At 31.1% G+C, this 17,672-nt stretch overlaps 1 protein-coding gene across 2 annotated transcripts; it reads right to left on the bottom strand.

Moving 5' to 3' along the window:
* Nucleotides 1-4,348: 4,348 nt before the first annotated feature.
* On the bottom strand, nt 4,349-16,883 carry nej (CREB binding protein nejire). 2 transcript variants are annotated; one of them, XM_089221077.1, is made up of 4 exons: nt 16,378-16,883; nt 16,142-16,309; nt 13,460-13,545; nt 4,349-11,788 (listed from the first exon to the last, which is right to left on the bottom strand). In XM_089221077.1, exon 4 carries the CDS (start codon nt 11,472-11,474, stop codon nt 5,238-5,240), a length of 6,237 nt encoding a protein of 2,078 aa, XP_089077203.1. In that variant the 5' UTR covers nt 11,475-11,788; nt 13,460-13,545; nt 16,142-16,309; nt 16,378-16,883; the 3' UTR covers nt 4,349-5,237. The 2 variants fall into 2 exon arrangements, with proteins under 2 accessions (XP_089077203.1, XP_089077202.1); XM_089221076.1 differs by having other exon boundaries at nt 16,142-16,883.
* Nucleotides 16,884-17,672: the final 789 nt, after the last annotated feature.

Genomic DNA, 17,672 nt, shown 5'->3' with positions numbered 1-17,672 from the left:
TATAAATTATAATACTCTAGTTGTGCTTGTAGTTGTGACGAAATACTAAAATCATCAAAACACGTATTAAAATTATATACATATTATACATAACAAAACCTATTTTTAGGGATTTGTTGTGTATGTAGGCTCAATTCCCCCCCACTTTGGATCTGTTCCTGTACAGATTCCAAAAATATATTTGATGTAACTAATTATCGACCAATTTCACTGATAAAGCCAATAAGAAAAATCATGGAAAACATTGTAATTAAACTATTAAAGGTCTTATTTTTTGGTAGTTAGAGACAATCACTTTTTTCACAGAAGAACGTGATTTTGGCCGAAACCATTATTCAATAAACACCCTCTTAAAACTACATACCTATCCACCTAGGTACCTAGCTATTAGGTATTAGCACAGAATAAAAGTATTAGATTCTGAGCGGAGTGATGAATGTATTGATTTTACCATGATGTGTGTTTTTATTTTTTTTGTGTCTGTCATCATGTTTTGGGGCAGTAAAAGTTCTTCGATTTTTGACTTCAGTACCTCGTTCGTTTAGAAAGTGAATCTAGTTGGTACTTTGGGGGGGGGGGGGGGTCAAAAGTAAAAACTTATTAATATTTTTCTAAATAATCGAGATAAACAAACTAAAAATTAAAGGAAAACGGGAAATTTTACGCACAATCAATTTTCGACAAAATCAATTTTGGTTTTTGATGTAACTTTAAAACAAATGACCATCGATACATGAAGTTTTCAACCGAATGTTTATATAAGCATATTCTATCCACCATTATATATATCTGTGACTCAAACGCTCAAAACATTTTTCCTATAATGACGCTTCAAATTTTCTCTATAGCTATTTGAAGCAAAACTTATGGAAAACTAGGTGTTCAATTTTATAACCTTAGATATAAATACAAACAATATTATGAATTTTGAACAACAAAATAATTTGCAAATATTCATGGTTTTGACGAATTTTTGTCAATATTTGAAATTCAAATGCTAATAAAAATTTAATTTGAATTTCCGGTGGACATTTTTTTTGTGATAAAGATCGAAAAAAGAAAATTTTTTTTGAATTTCTACTTTCTAGCTTATAATAATTTGCGAATTTTCGGGATTTTTACGTATGTTGTCAAAATTAAAATTTGAATACATGTAAAAAAAAATGTGGCTATATATTTCTTTTATTTTTCAACTGCTATTGCAAAACTATATTATGAGCCTTGTATTAAATTCTCAAATCTTAGAATTAAAAAGAAAAACTTTTATGAATTTCGATCTAAGATAATTTGAACATTGCCGTAATTTTTATGTATTTAGTCAAAATTTGAACTTCAAATTTCAGTTGTTTATAAATACCTCAAAAAAAGTCAAAATATTTTGAAAATTAAATCATGTAAAGAAAATGCCAATCTAAATAAAATTTTTCAAGTATCTATGACTTATACTTTTTGAATAATAATAAATGTTTAAAATCGTTTGAGGATAAATCGTTATCGTTACACTATTTCGTAAAAATTTAAAATTCAAACGCACTTAAAATTTTTCCTATAATGATGCTTCGAGTTTTCTCTATAGCTACTGCCTACTTGAAGGAAAACTTAGTTTTGTATTTTTAATCCTTAGTTATAAACGCAAAAAATTTTATGATTTTTCAACTTAAAACTAATTTGCAAATATTCATGGTTTAGACGAATTTTTGCCAATATTTGAACTTCAAATACTAATTAAAAAAATTGTGCCTATGTATTCTTATAATTTTTTAATCACTATAATAATAACTTATGAGGAACTTTGTATTATATTTTCTAGTACTTTGATAGGACCAAACAAATTGTATCGACACTTCAAAAAAAATATTTTCAGACAAATTGAAAATTTCAGTCGTCTATAAATATCTCAAAAAAAATCATAATATTTTGAAAATTAAATCATGTAAAGAAAATGCCAATCCTAATAACTGGTAAAATTTTCAAGTATCTATGACTTATACTTTATGAATAATAACAAATGTTTAAAATCGTTTGAGGATAAATTGTTATCGTTACGCTATTTCGAAAAAAATTTAAAATTCAAACGCACTTAAAATTTTTTCTATAATGATACTTCGAGTTTTCTCTATAGCTACTTGAAGGAAAACTTATGGAGAACTTAGTGTTGTATTTTTAATCCTTAGTTATAAACGCAAAAAATTTTATGATTTTTCAACTTCAAAATTACTTTCAAATTTTCGCGTTTTCGACAGATTTCGTAAAATTTTGAACTATAAAAGCTTATTAAAAAAAATTGTGACTTACGATTTTTAATTTTTTTTAGCTACAATAAGAACAACTCATAAGGAACCTTGTATTAAATTTTCAAGGTTTTTTGGTAGTCCAACATTTTTTTACCGACACTTCAAAAAAAAATTCTCAAAAAAGTGGAAAATTTCAGTGGTCTATAAATAACTCAAAAAAAGTCAAAATTTTTTGAATATTCAACTGTATATAGATAGCACTACCATAAACATTTGGTGAAAATTTCAAGTATTTACAGTGATTAGTTTTTGAATTACAACCATATAAAAAAAATCGATTTGGTCGAAAACTGATTTTGCGTAAAAATTCCCGTTTTTCTGTCATTTTTTTTTTGTTTTTCTCGATTTTTTTGAAAAATGTTGGAAAATGTTTACTTTTGACCTCTATAATGCACCAAGGATCTTCAATTTTACATCGGAAACCACCCCCAAAGTTTGAAATCGAAGCATTATTTCGACTAGTTATGCTGTACACAGACACCCAAAAAAAAAAGACACACATCATTGTAAAATCAATACATTCATCACTTCGTTCAGAATCTAAAATAGTTTTAGTTATTTTATTTATTTATGGTTATTGTCCTGCAATGAGGAGATACAGTGGATATAAATTATACTTACCTTAATATTTAATACACATAACAGATTGACTCAGATCAGTGCATAGGGTATCCTTAAAATTAAATGTCTTTATGAGAATATTTATGGTTTTTATCTACCAACAAAAGACTAATGATATAAAAAAACTAGTAAAATAAAATTCTTCTGTTATCCTCATTGGGACATCAAGAAAAATCAATACATTTCAATTTTCAATCAGTGAATCACATAAATTTGAAATTTCCAATTCGTTTCATAGTTTTTAGGATATGTCAAATCTAGCTTCCAACGCTCATAAAAAATTAATTTAATTTTTTGGTAAACATTTTATTTTTGAAACAATTAAACAAATTTATGAGAAATCTTGTGTTAAACTTGGAAATCTTATGTAATAAACCAAATTTTTTTATGAAAATTATAACTCAATAAAAATAGCAAACATTTGTGACTTTTACCAAAGTAGATTGAGGCGATTGGGCTTAAAAAATTATTCTTTAGAATATATGATTTTATTAATTTACAATATATACTCGTACATTATGTATTTATGAATCTTCTTCCTCTTATTCGTGGTTACCGGCCTTTATGACCATACCGTCCAGCAAATATGTGCATTTATGGATAATAATTGGAAACTGAAAAAAGTTTAATGAAATTTTTTGGCATTATTTTATTTTATTTTATTAGAATACACGGGCTAAGCCCTTTTATACATAGATAAAACAGGTAATATGGTTTACAAAGCGAGAGAAAAAAAAATATAAATAATAATAATAATAATAATATACATAGGTATGCAATTAAAGATATAGATACATGAAGATGTTAAAGTGAACAGTAGTTATTAAGTAGCAATGGGATAATACAGTTTATAAACATTTATAGAGGCTGTTAGCCTCACAACACTTTTAATAACTATTCAAGACTGAGGTCAGATTGTAAATAATGAGCAATAGACATTGGGTATGTATTTTGTTTTAAATCAAAAATATTATTTGCAGGAATTTGTATTTTTTTTACTTGTATTATTATATTTTATAATAAAACACAATGCCATTTTTAAAACATTTATTATAGAATAATTTTAAGGTTATGTCACTGTTCATTTATACTTATTATAATTCTTTTTATCTAAATTCATACTTATTAAAATGAAACCAATAAAAAAAAATTGGAAAAATAATTCAAATTTACTTTTTTTAAGATAGTAGATATTCTTCACTACACTAAGTACCTATAATATGTATATTATATCAACCAGTCTTTTGTTCAAATTTAGTTTTCATCATATTATGATTTCAATGGAGATTTAAATAACTCATCCGGTTTAATCAGGATAACAGTCCAATGACACTATTTGTTCAATAATAATACCATTGATGCTCATTACATGTGAATATTATAAATTTCACATTGAGTTTAGAGTATGAAAGGTGAAATGAAAACAATAAGGATTAAAATCAATTTGTATAATAATTGTCTTACTTTATGGTTTCAATTTATTTACAAAGTCAATAATATATGTATATGTTTTTCTTTTCATTTTTATGCAACTATGTATAACATATTTATATCAATTTCTTACATTTATTTATTACAGTATTGATTCTAAATTAATAAACATAATATGCAGTCTGACTAAGCAGACACATTCCGTACATAAATAAATATATACCTATATATTTATAATTTTTATTTGGACACAAATGTCTCTCAATGTCTTTAAATGTATAACTTACATTATATAATATAATAAAAAAAACTTAAGTTACATTATTTAAAGACTAAGGACAAACAAGAGGCCTTACACGGCTATTTTATAAAAGCTGTTAAGGATTAAATTATTATGTGTATAAAAAAAATTGAATAAATAAGTTGGATTAGACCATCTAGTTGTCAACTCCCCATTTTATAAATTATATAATATATCCCTTAAAAATAATATTTCTATATAATAATAATAATAATAATAATAATAATAATAATTATAATAATATAATAACAGAATGTCTAGGAGTAAAAAATTGTAAATAAAATATTACACATTAATATTATTATTATTCCTGTACAGAAGGAAAAATCAACAAATATTATTTTACTAAAGTAGGAAATTATAAATGATTTTATTATGGTTAAATGTTAAGGAGGACATCCTTAATTACATTTCTCTAACTAGATAACAACAACGAGTAGCAAAACAAATGTACACAAATCATATAAGTCAACACGGCCGATCAAATTCCTATACAAAATTATTATTTTGTACTTTAAGCTGCCATATTTACATTCATAAATGTACTCAACAGAAACAATACCAATTAAATAAGCTCAAAAAGTTTCACTTTAAAGATGCATTCGATTTTGCATATTTGATTGTGGTTGGTTAGGACCCTGTGGTCCCGGCTGCGGTTGCCCTTGCATCTGTTGAGGATACATTGGAGGAGCGATGGCACCGCCCTGTTGCTGTTGCTGTTGATGGAATTGCCTTTGTCGTTGGTTCCTAATAAATTGAGCCAACAGTTGTGGGTTGTTCCTCAGAATCTCTCTAAGACGTTGTTGTTGTTCAGGTGGACTGTCGGTGTTGGTGCGCAATGCATTTAGTAACTGTTGTAACGATTGATTAGATACTAGTTGATTAGGATTTTGTTGGTAACCTTGAGGCCTGGAGGTCATAACTTGTTGTTGTTGAAGCATTGGGTTTTGTTGGTTATTGAGTATCATTTGTTGTTGAGGTTGAATGTTCATTTGTCTTTGCTGCTGTTGAACTTGTTGTTGTTGTTGCTGCTGCTGCTGTTGTTGTTGCTGTTGTTGTTGTTGTTGTTGTTGTTGCTGCTGTTGTTGTTGTTGTTGTTGCTGCTGCTGCTGCTGCTGCTGTTGCTGCTGCTGCTGCTGCATCATCATTTGATTGTAATTAGGTTCAGTAACCCATTGATTGACTTGTTGTTGAACAGGAGGAGCAATCTGCATATGTGGTCGTTGCATTTGTTGTTGTGGACCACCTTTTCCATATCCCATGTTATCATGTTGTCGAGCCGCTTCTTCTTGTACTTGCTTAACAACTTGTAAAACATTGGCAGGCGGTGTTTGTTTCCCTGGGACCATAACTGGTCCTTTGTGGGGTATCATTTTAGGTTGATTAGACATATGTTGTGGTGCTACAACAGGAGCAGTATTTTCTGTCCCTAAAGTACCAGTATTCATGATGGCCATACGTCTTCTTAATAGTTGTGCTTGTTGAAGTCTTTGTTGTAGTTGTTGCTGTTTAATCTTGTGTTTCATATTTGGACAGAACAACACTGGGCACTTAGCTTCAGTACAATACTTAGCATGATGGAAGCAAAGTGCAATATATTGTTTACAAATCGGACAATTGCCATTTGATTTGACTTTGCATAGTTTAACATGTTGTACCACCCTTTTCATTCGTTGACAACTTGCCAAACGACAATTTGCATCCCTACATTGGCAAGCATGTACAAGTGATAGTATACACCGACGGATGGATAACTTTCTAGCTTCTTGAGGATCTGCTTGTTTTTGGTCACCAGGAGATGATCCATCATCCAAATCAAGACCCAATTTCTCCATTGTATGTGGATGTTTTTCTTTTTCCCAACAGGTAATACATAAATCAAAGTCATCACAAACAGTGCAGTGGTATCTGGTTTCCACATGGGACTTACAACTATTACATGTGTAAACAAATTTGTCTTGTCCTTGATTATGAAGTTCATACAACATTGCCATTGAAGAAAACTTTGCCCTCCTAAGTGATGAAAATTCATAATGTTTTTCTCGAGCCATGGTCAAAAATGCATCTCTACCATCCATTAAATCACAGCTGATTAAAGGATCTGGGTCTTGTATTGCTCCTAATGCTGCAGCTGATTGTACACTATGCAACCTAATCACAAAAAACACTTCTTTATGCTTATCCATGTTGTCAAAAATTTTAGCAGAAAGATCGCTACTAGTTTGAGGTAACATAGTTTTCTTTGAACTGCTCTTCCTTTGGCTAGACTTAGATTTGTTTGATTTTTTGGCCTTTTGTAACCCTTTTTTCTTTCCGTCAGGTCCTATTTCAACTTCATCACTTACACACATTTCAACAGATTCTTCAGCTTCTGCTAGTTTTCGTTTCTGTTCTTCTTCTTGGTCAAGTTCTTTAATGCTATCTTCTAAAGCATTTGGCCAAAAATCGCCTTCAAAGTAGGGTAATTCTGCTGCTGAACTTAATTTATCTTCAATAGCTTGCTTTAAAATATCTTTATAGTCCAGAATTATGCGTTCAATTATACCTTTATCAAGCATTTTCTTATACCATTCTTGTAATCGTTTTGGTTTTGGTATTTTTTGTTCAGGGGGATGACAGTGAAATATGTAATCATCACCTTCAGATGGAGGGCATGCCCAAATGTGAGCCATAGTATATCCTAATTGTTTTACATAATCAAGGTAACCCAATAATATTTCATGGTAAACATATGTTCTGTACTGTTTGGGTCTGAAAAAGTTGACAGAATCTAAATATGCAATATAAACTCTTCTTGTGTTTGGTGATGGAGATTCAGACCCATATTCTTGAACATGCATACCAAAGAAGCAAACATCAGTTCCATCAATTTCTTCAAATGCATAAAGTGCTTTTGCCCTATAAGGAAATTCGCCTATCATTTCTCCAGTATCGACAAAGCGGCTTCGCATTCCTGGTTTCACTTCAACTATTTTATCTGAACTGGACACAACACGAATAGCTACTTCACCAGCGCCTGCTTCTTTTTTCTTAAGAAAATTGTTCACTCTTGTTTCAATATATGTACCTAATTTTGTAATAGCCAATTTTTTAGCATTGAATTTATGTTCTTTTCGTTTTTCACCACGTTTTTTTAAACAATTATCACAAACATATCCTTGTGGATTAATATTCTCATTGTGCAGCACACATATTTGATGGAGTTTTCTTCCACAATGAGTACACAATATGAATGGTTCCAATTCTAGATGATCATTTTTCATTTCCACAAATTGTTCTTTTTTAATTACTTGTTGGGCTTGTGTAGGGTCTTCGCCCAATGTTACAGCATCACCAGGTATATCATTAAAGCATTTAACACAATAAATATATCTATTTTCAAAACTGAAGTACTTAGCATCTCTTGGAATAGTACACAATTGTTTTCCAAAACAACAAAGTACTTGTGGATTGAATGTGTACTTACGACCACAACAATAACCAAGACTTCTCATAACAGGGTAAATTTCTTGTTCAAAAACTTCTGAAAGTTTTGTACATGATTTATACACTTTTGTAGACTTCTTATTGTAATGCCAAGCATTTTCAAACATTAACCAAACATCATCAACATAACTCCAAGGGTCAGTAAATTGACCAGTATTTAGTTTTTCTCGAATTGTTGATAAATCCATTGGCTTTTTTATGATTATAAAATAGTCGGGTATATTAAGCGCTTGAGGATCAACAGGCTGTTTAAAAGGATCTGATTCAGGTTCTTGTTTGTATAACTTTTCAAGAGTAGGCATTAGGGCTTGCCTAAGTTCGTCAGGCCTAAATACACATTTCTTTATGGCTGTTTTACTGTCTGATGTAGTTGGTTCAAACGGTTTAATATCTGTAGTGATGTTTGATTTAGGACTCATAGGTTCATCTTTAACATTAACTTCCATTTTCTTTGAATTTAAAGTATTATCATCTCGTTCTTGTTTGATCTCAGTTTTTATAGATACCGAGGGTGTTTCAGAATTCATTTTACCTTTTCCATATGCGCCTTTTCCGTCATTACTATCGTCATACTCGTCTTTTACTTCTCCTTTAACGTCTTTGGGAGAGTCATCTTGTGCTAAAGCAGAAGCAATAGCATTCATTTGACTCGAATGACTAATTGATGATGGTTCTGATCTAGGATATCCTTTACCCATACTATTGGGCATCATTGAAGGTACACTTGTAGTAGATGGCACAGTAGTATTGGAGATCAAACTAGGTCCATTAACCATTTTGTCCATGTTCATTTGATTAAGTCTATTTGGTTGTAACATTTGATTGTTCAAGAGTTGTTGTTGTTGTTGTTGTTGTTGTTGAACTTGTTGTTGTACTTGTTGTTGTTGTTGTACTTGCTGTTGCTGAACTTGTTGTTGTTGCTGTTGCACTTGTTGTTGCTGTTGCACTTGTTGTTGCTGTTGAACTTGTTGTTGTAAATGTATTTGTTGTGGTATTTGATTCATTGATTGATTTGAAAATTGAGGTTGAGCGAACGAAGATTGAGATATGTTTGACATCATAGGTGAGTTAGATGGGAACTGACTAGTGTTGATTGGACTTTGGGCAGGAGGCTGGGTCAAACCAAAAGTAGTTTGTGGTAAATTTGTATTTGGACTTGGTCCAGGTACAGGTGAAGTGATTGGAAAATGCACCCTATCTGTCAACTGTGTTTTCATTAAACCAGAGGTTGTTACTACTTGTTGTTGTGGTAAATTTTGCTGGTTAGGTTGAATTGGAGTATGATGTAAAGGTTGTTGCTGCTGTGATTGTGGTGGTTGCTGCTGATTAGGCAATCCTTGTGTAGACGCAGTTGGGAAGCACTGTGCATTGATATTACTTGTTGGTGGCTGAGGAGTCCCCATTTGCTGCTGTTGCATTTGTTGTTGTTCTTTTCGCTTTTGCATTTTTTCTTCCAACTCTTTCTGTATTTTATAAAATGTTTGGGCTAACCTATGATAATATTCCGACCTAGAGTTAGCAACATTGTACATATCACCTTCAACTTTTCTAGCATAAGCCACTAAATTATTCATACGTTTATCAAGCATTGCTTTAGGATCATATGTTGGGAAAATTGCTTGAACTAATTTATGCACTAAATGATTTCGTAGTTCAGGTGTAATAGACTCATGCCATTCTTTACTTTCAATGTGATTTCCTGGCATTGATTGAGTTGGTTGTGCTTGATTGTTCATCTGAGTAGTCATTGTGTCGGTACTAGTTGTCATTATGAAAGAATTAGGTATATTTGTCGCAGGTTGTTGAATGCTAGATGGAACAGGTACAGTTGTGTTCGAAGCAGACTGCAGCATTTCATTAACAGTACTTGTGCTGGGATCTGCACTCATTGTAGTTGTTACCTGGGGTTGTGAATGTGGAACTAATACTCGTGTGTTTTGATTAGGTGTCAGCACATTGTTATTAGGAGGATGTGGCATTTGAGATTGCAAAGCCGTTCGTATACCAACATTGTTAGGGACTCCCTGTACTTGGTTCACTTGATTATTTACAGTGTTATAACAATTCATATCGTTCATTCCAGTAGTATTTTGAGTATTGTTATTTGCTAAAGCATTGCGATTATTTGATGCTTTTAATGGTTGGCAAATAGGACAATCTGGTCTAGTACATTGTTTCCAATGTGATATTATTTGTCTAGACGATGAACAGTGAGCTACATTACAATTTCGACCAGCTATGCAATTTGTCATATGAGCCAAGACCCCTTTCATTGTATTACAATGTTGCAAACGGCACTGTCTCACTTCACCATTAGCTTGATTATCTCTTCTTTGACATTGATGAGCATGTAATAATAGAACAAGCTGTTGGGTTATCATTTTTCGTTTCTCTGGATTTGCTTGACTACGGTCGGCGGGGACTCCTTGAGGTGGTACAACTACATTTTGATTGACCATATTAACTTGCTGTGGTCCGAGACGTACATTTGTTTGAGACTGGGGAGGAACCGGAGTATCCACTAGCATTCCATTAGTATTGGCATTAAATCTCGGTACTTGTTGCCGTACAATACCAATTGGTTGTTGTTGGACTACATTAATTTGTTGATTATTTTGGTTGTATGCATTGAAATTATTCACTGGACTCATTGCACCCATTGGAGCTTGTAACCTATGAGAATTAATTGACAAACTATGAAGTTGATGAGGAGTCTGGTTACGAATTTGTTGTGGATGATGCATGGCTATGTTCCTTCCCATCATAGGTCCATTTTGTTGTTGCTGTGATATGCCATGATGAGGATTGTGCATGGAGTTACTAACCAAATTGTTTCCCATCATAATATTTACATTTGCCACATTTATTCCACTAATACTGTTTTGTAATTGGTTGGAATTTATGCCTGCATTTCCCATATTAACTACCATTGGCTCTCCAGTTTTACTAACTAAAACATTTGGTGATGGCATGTTTGGATTAATTGGTTTATTCATAGACATTCCAGCCCCTGACACAAGATGTTTAGTACCCATAAAATGGTGGGCTAACTGATTTTGACTGACTACTAGTCGTTGTTGGATATTAGGTTGCTGAAGTTGTTGAGGATTATTTTGCTGAACAATCATACCATTTTGCAATGGTAATTGAGGACCAAGATTTTGCTTGATATCAGGTTGTTGGTTCCAAGACGTAGTGCTAATAAGCTCATCGGGGAGATCATTCTCGAGATCAAACATCTCATTGCTAGAATAGACACCAGATGAGTCAGAAGACCCTTGGAATGGATCTTCCAACTTTGGCCTCTTGTTCGGAGGGCTATCCACCAATAGGTCTGACATATTTAGTCTTAGAATTTAAAAACAGATAAGACCTAGTAAAAAGTTACTAGTATCAATAATCACATATTAAAAATTGCACAATGACCTAAACTTATTTTATAATATTTCAAATTCTTAAAAACTCAAATCGAGAAACTAAATAATTAAACATAGTTAAGTCACATAATTAAGCAGTATGTGATATCACCAAACAGTAATATGGGCCATGTTATGCTAAGTTGTAGGCTGATTATTGAAGATTTCATTTGTAGTTATCTATTTTCAGCTTGATTTTTGCATGTTTAAAATTCTTTATGACTGATAAATGGTTCAACCTAAAATAAATACATTAAATTAATAATTAATACATCTTATAGCTTATAGGTATAGACAGGTTTTATGATTATGAAAAATAAACAAAAAACAATATGTACCTATATAGAGAGAGAGAGAATATTGGCAAGAGATGTTTTTCATAAATCAATTTATCATTATGTTATAATGTCTATATATATATTTCAATTTAATAGATACTGAACTTTGAATATTTTGTATTTATTTTAAGTGTAAAATAAACCGTTATCATAAATTATAATACAGTAGGGTCTCGATAATCCGAACGAGATTGGGGAAAGGGGTCGTTCGGATTAGCGATTTGTTCGGATTACCTATGGCTTAAAAAAAAAACATCAATTTTATTTTTATTTAAAATATGAAATTTTATTTTTATTTGTATTAATCGTGTAAAAACTCGTTATTTCAAAAGACATTGAATACATAAAAATATTAATATTAATTATGAACTTTACCATTTAAAATATTGATTTTTTTTTGTACATTGGTTCCCGTTATGAATTGGTAGCCTTGTCCCACATAATTGAAAAACTTTATTACCGGAAAATATTATTTATAAATACATACATAATATGTACATATTATGTAGTATGTACATATTATGGCGATAAGATAATTCTCAAGCCCGTTCGGATTACCGCGTCTTTCGGATTAGCCTGTGTTCGGATAATCGAGACCCTACTGTAGTATTATTTGTAATAAATAAATTAATATATAAAAAATGATTATATCAGAAAAAATGTAATTTTTTAATTAAATTTTATTAAATTAGGTGAAACTATTTATTCTGGTATTGGATGTTAGTGTATAACATGTATAATTTATAGATGGAATTATTCATAGATGTGTATTCTATATGAGAACATTTATCTCGACATTTATTAAATTTATTCAAAGAATATGGATAGGCAATAAGCATTAGTATATTATGAATATTTTTTATCATATTTTTTATAATAATAATTATAAATTTTACACAATTGTGATTTAATATTTTGTTTAACTTTAGGCTGTTTTTTTATTGAAATAAAATCTGATTAATTACCTACCAATGATCTTAATTTTAAACCATAAATTTAATACAGTTAAAAATATAAAACTATATTAATACATATTTATTTGGAAACATATGACAAACTTTAAATATTGTCTCCTAGAAATTTGTCTACAGGTTTAAAAAAATTGACAATATTTAAAACTATAAAATTAATTAATACACTTAAGTACCTATATTTTATATAAGACATTTTTATAAATATATTCCATTGTTAATATTACATAGGTAATTCATAATAGTTAGTAATTGAACTTGGTTAAAAATGTGTAATAGTAACTAACAATATAACTTAAAGTTTAAATGTATATTCACATAGTAGGTATAATATACTGTATATGTAGTATATATTTTTATATTAGGTATGTTTCAATATTTTAATGTTCCTATGTTAAACATGAATATTATGAATGATGATCATGGAAAATTCTCATACGGAAATTTGAAGAAATATAGGTAGGTAATTTACAGTAAACGTGTAACAAACATAATAAGATATCTTAATATTTAAAAATATTGCTTATATTTTAATTAAAAAATTTAAACCATTAAAATTAGTGTCTTATGGTATGTTAAAAAAAACATCTCAATTACTTACAATAATTAATATTTGAAGCTGGATAGTAAATTCAAGTCATAACGTGAGTTTCATGTGTAACATGGACAGCCATAAGCAGAACTGACCTAAAAATAGTAATTTATCTTATTAATAATTTTCTTAAATTGGTGACACAAAAACAATTTGATAAATGATTATTTTAAAATTTATCAATAGTAAAAAACTTTGAATCTCAATAACAATTTATTTATAAAATGTTAATCAAAAAATTTATGATAACAATAAATGTAAATGTTTTAAGTAAAGTAAAAACAAACTTTTTTTAAAAAAAATTCTCAAGAAAATAAAATAGTCTCAATAGGTAATTAAAATTTCAAGATTAGAGGTAAAATTAATTTGACTTAAATATTTTTTGAGTTACATAACTCAGTTTTTTTTTTAAATAGAAACTAATTTGAGTTTGGTATAACTATATGTATATGTATAACTACAATTATAATTAAAAGATTGCATTTTAAAACTTATTTAGATACTATATAATTTGTATTTATTAATAGTTGTTTAATTTTATCAATGCCTGTTATATTTGATCTTATAGAATTGTAACTCATTCTTTACTGTTTTTTCTTCCTGGACAATTGTCTTTAAAAACAAATGATAGATTCTAATGATAAGATTTAAGATATGACTAAATTATTATCAACTAATTTTACATTTGACTGTTTGCAGCAAATATTACATTGAGTGTATAGGAACTTCATAGGGACAAAAAACAACTGAATTATTGAGACTTGACTGTGTAATCATTTTAAACCCTTTCACTGCTACAGACGAACTATTATGTCCAAAACATTTACACCATCCACTGCACCAGATGTACTACGTCCCTGTATTTTACAATATATCCTTTGCTGGTAACTGAACAATTATAGGAAACCCTAAATTACATTAATTTAAACTTAAATTACATATACCTATCTCAAACTTTGAATAAAAAAAAAATTATTTTAAGTAGCATACCAACATAAAGGTAATAATAATAATAATAATAATAATAGGTACATAAGTTGAAAGGCAGTCTAGCAGTGATAAGATTAAAAACTTAGGTAAACAAAACTTAAATAAAAATTCTGTAGCAGTTTCAAATCAATTATAATATTGAGTGCTTAAAATAATTAAATTTTTAAATATCATTAAGTACATACCAAAATGATTGTATTAGGGTTTAGAATAGGGATTGATTTTAACTTCTAACACAATTTATTTAGGTTGAGTTTTGAGCTATGTATAATATTTAATCAATAATAGGTATTCATCATTTAGAAGAAGTAGGTAATTTTTAAGAATATCAATATGAAAATATATGTGATAGGTACCTACACAATTATATAAAAAAATAAATAAATAAACAAATAATGAATAAAAATTATATTTAGTAAGGTATTGTAATCATATAAAATATTAATAAAAAATACCTATGTATGAATTTTAAGCAGCAGAAAATTTCCTCAATATCCTATTTTCATAATTTTATTTGAGATTCATAGCTAATAAATATGTACAGTGGTAGGTATTTACTTTTAATTTTAAATTATAATTAACAACCAGTTATGACTATAAGACTATAATGTCTAATTGCATTAAAAACCATTAATAATTAAAATACTATTCAATATTTTTGAATTAAGTACAAAAATACTGTAAACATGTCTACACTATAAACATTTAAATAATAAAGCCTACTAATTCATAGTTTATAATAAACTAAAATTAAAATACAAAAGTACTAAATCCACATTTCCAAGCTGTCATGATTTTTTGATGAAATAATTTATTGTAAACAAAAACAGTGATCAAGAATGAAAGTATACACAAAAACCAATGTGCACCAACATTCATTGTTGTTATTATTGTTTACACTAACATAGGTATACTGATTTAAATGTATGGATTGTTACCTAATCAAAATCATCTTATTAGAAAGATTTGTTAAAAATAAATTAACCATAGATCTATTGTTTTTTTTTTTTTTTTAAATATATTAACAGTGAGAAATTCTTACAGTAGGAAAGCAATTTCTTATATGCAGGAAGTAGTATAAAAATTATATAGTTGGATATAAAAATTAATTATAGTAATTCAGTATAATTATAAAAATTGTACTTCCAATATCAATAACTTTTGTCGATTAAAATAGAAAATTTAAATAAAAATTGTTTTTTAAAAGATAATTTTACGTAAGAAAAGACGTTTAAATTATCTGCAATCATCAAAAAATTTAAGAAATCAGGGGACAAAGAATACTATCAAAGTGGAGTGATAGTAGGAAAAAGTAGAAAAACTGCGAAAATCGGTGTAAAACGATCAAAAAAGGGTGTTTGGATTATCATAACAACGTAAAACGGCCGAATCAACCCAAGAGAACCAATTACTGGGGTCCGGGGGCCGCAGGGGTACGGTTTGTACGTTGATAATTGATTTTGGGGGTACCGCGGCAAGTGATAAATGCCAGTGGGGACCGGAAAAAACGGTCGGGCCGTGTAAAATTACGACGGAAAATATCGAAAAATAGACGAGAATTCGTAATCGGCGAAGGTAAAATCACCTTAAAGACTGTTGAGAGCGAGTCGAAGGAAAAAAATTTCGGTACGCAATGTAAACACGGACCGTCGACGAGATTGTTAAAAAGTAGGCTGTCGCAGCCGCTGACCGTGTACTCACCGTGTCCGAAATTGACGTGATCCGAGCCGATGATTGCGGCCGATAAGCGATGTCTCTGTGCACTTTGGCGGACCGTCTGAAAGCGTTTCTGGACACGTTGCACAATACGCCGACGATCTGCGACGGTTCGATGCGGTAAACGCGACGAATTAACAGCAAATTCGGACACTGGAAATATATTTTTCGACAACAAAACTAGATGTAAATAAAGCACTCACGGGACGTGATAGACATACGGGGAACGGGGGCAGCCATCAGCAGTCGAGTCAACGATTGTTCGGAGCGCTCAACTATCGATAGTTGCGTCAGGTCGTCACCGTTGACATGAAATTGGCCGCCAAACGAGTCAAACATCCAAAACCGCTAAAATTCGTCCAGCCGACGGTTTTACACAATTTTCCGTCGAAAATTTATAACGAAACTCACAATAAACAGAATTTTGGAAACAATTTTATCAAGAATTTCGGTTCTTTATCGACGTAACGCCACCAGTGTTACCGGCGTCCGGGGAACTCACGGTCCAAGGTCGGTTGTGGCCGGTGTTGCCAACGCGATTGTTCGTTGGCGCTCGCGGTCCGCGGCTGTCAATGTAATGAGCGCGCCAGCGCAAAACGCAGCAACAACTATAATAATAATCCGCGACGCGTACGAAATTGTGTGTATGTACTGCGTACGTACCCCGCGCGCCCGTCGTAAATATAACGCCAACACGCCGTGCGTGCACTGTACTCAGTGTACTCGACGTGTGTACTGCGTACAATGTTACGCTCGCGTTGCGCAGAGGCGTCCGTCGTCGACGTGACGTCTCGACACGGGTGACTTTCGTACGCGCACGCACCGGACCGTAGTTTAGCGAGTGAACGACACTGCGGCGGCGGCGATGATAGCTATTGCCGCGGCCTAAGCACCCCCTTCCATCCCCCCCTTTAGATTTCGGTCTTCGAAATATCGCCACACCGGGACTCTCGACGACTCTAATAATAATATTTTTGTAACTTGTAATCTATGATATTGTAATATATATTATCATGTGAGTGCATTGATACACGCACGTGTGTAATGTGACATCTAAACAGGCACACAGCCGCGTGTGCATATTATTATATTTTCCCGCGGAGTGTACACTTCCCCCCCTCTCACATGACCGCCTAGAAGTTAGAAGTGTTATGACCAGGTCCCTCACAATGCAACTTTCGAACGTCTTTTTCGATATCGCCGAGACGGACTAATTCATTGTAATAATTATTGTTTTGAACGTAAACATCAAAGACCTACGAATATCACACATTATATTACGGCGTAATAATTACGTACGTTTCGCGTCAGCGATAACGAGGCAACCGCGGTCTGTCGGTTATCTATATATATATATATATATATATTATTATATTATATCCGGTACTCCGATGTCGTCGGTTCGTGGATTTTTAATCGTCAAAACAACTATCATGGAAACCGACAAGAGTCGAGATTGTGGTATATTCTTACTATTATTATTATTTCGTCCGCCGCGGGCGGATAGGCGCGTGCG

This window comes from Diuraphis noxia, unplaced genomic scaffold (genome assembly GCF_037042655.1).
Source record: "Diuraphis noxia isolate RWA-SAM2 unplaced genomic scaffold, SU_Dnox_SAM2 contig0002, whole genome shotgun sequence".
Classification (NCBI taxonomy): Eukaryota; Metazoa; Arthropoda; class Insecta; order Hemiptera; family Aphididae; genus Diuraphis; species Diuraphis noxia.
This window is presented reverse-complemented; position numbering and strand designations above follow the sequence as displayed.

Excerpts from the sequence above, each read along its gene's own strand:
- nej (XM_089221076.1), bottom strand. The coding sequence starts at position 11,474 with ATGTCAGACCTATTGGTGGATAGCCCTCCGAACAAGAGGCCAAAGTTG.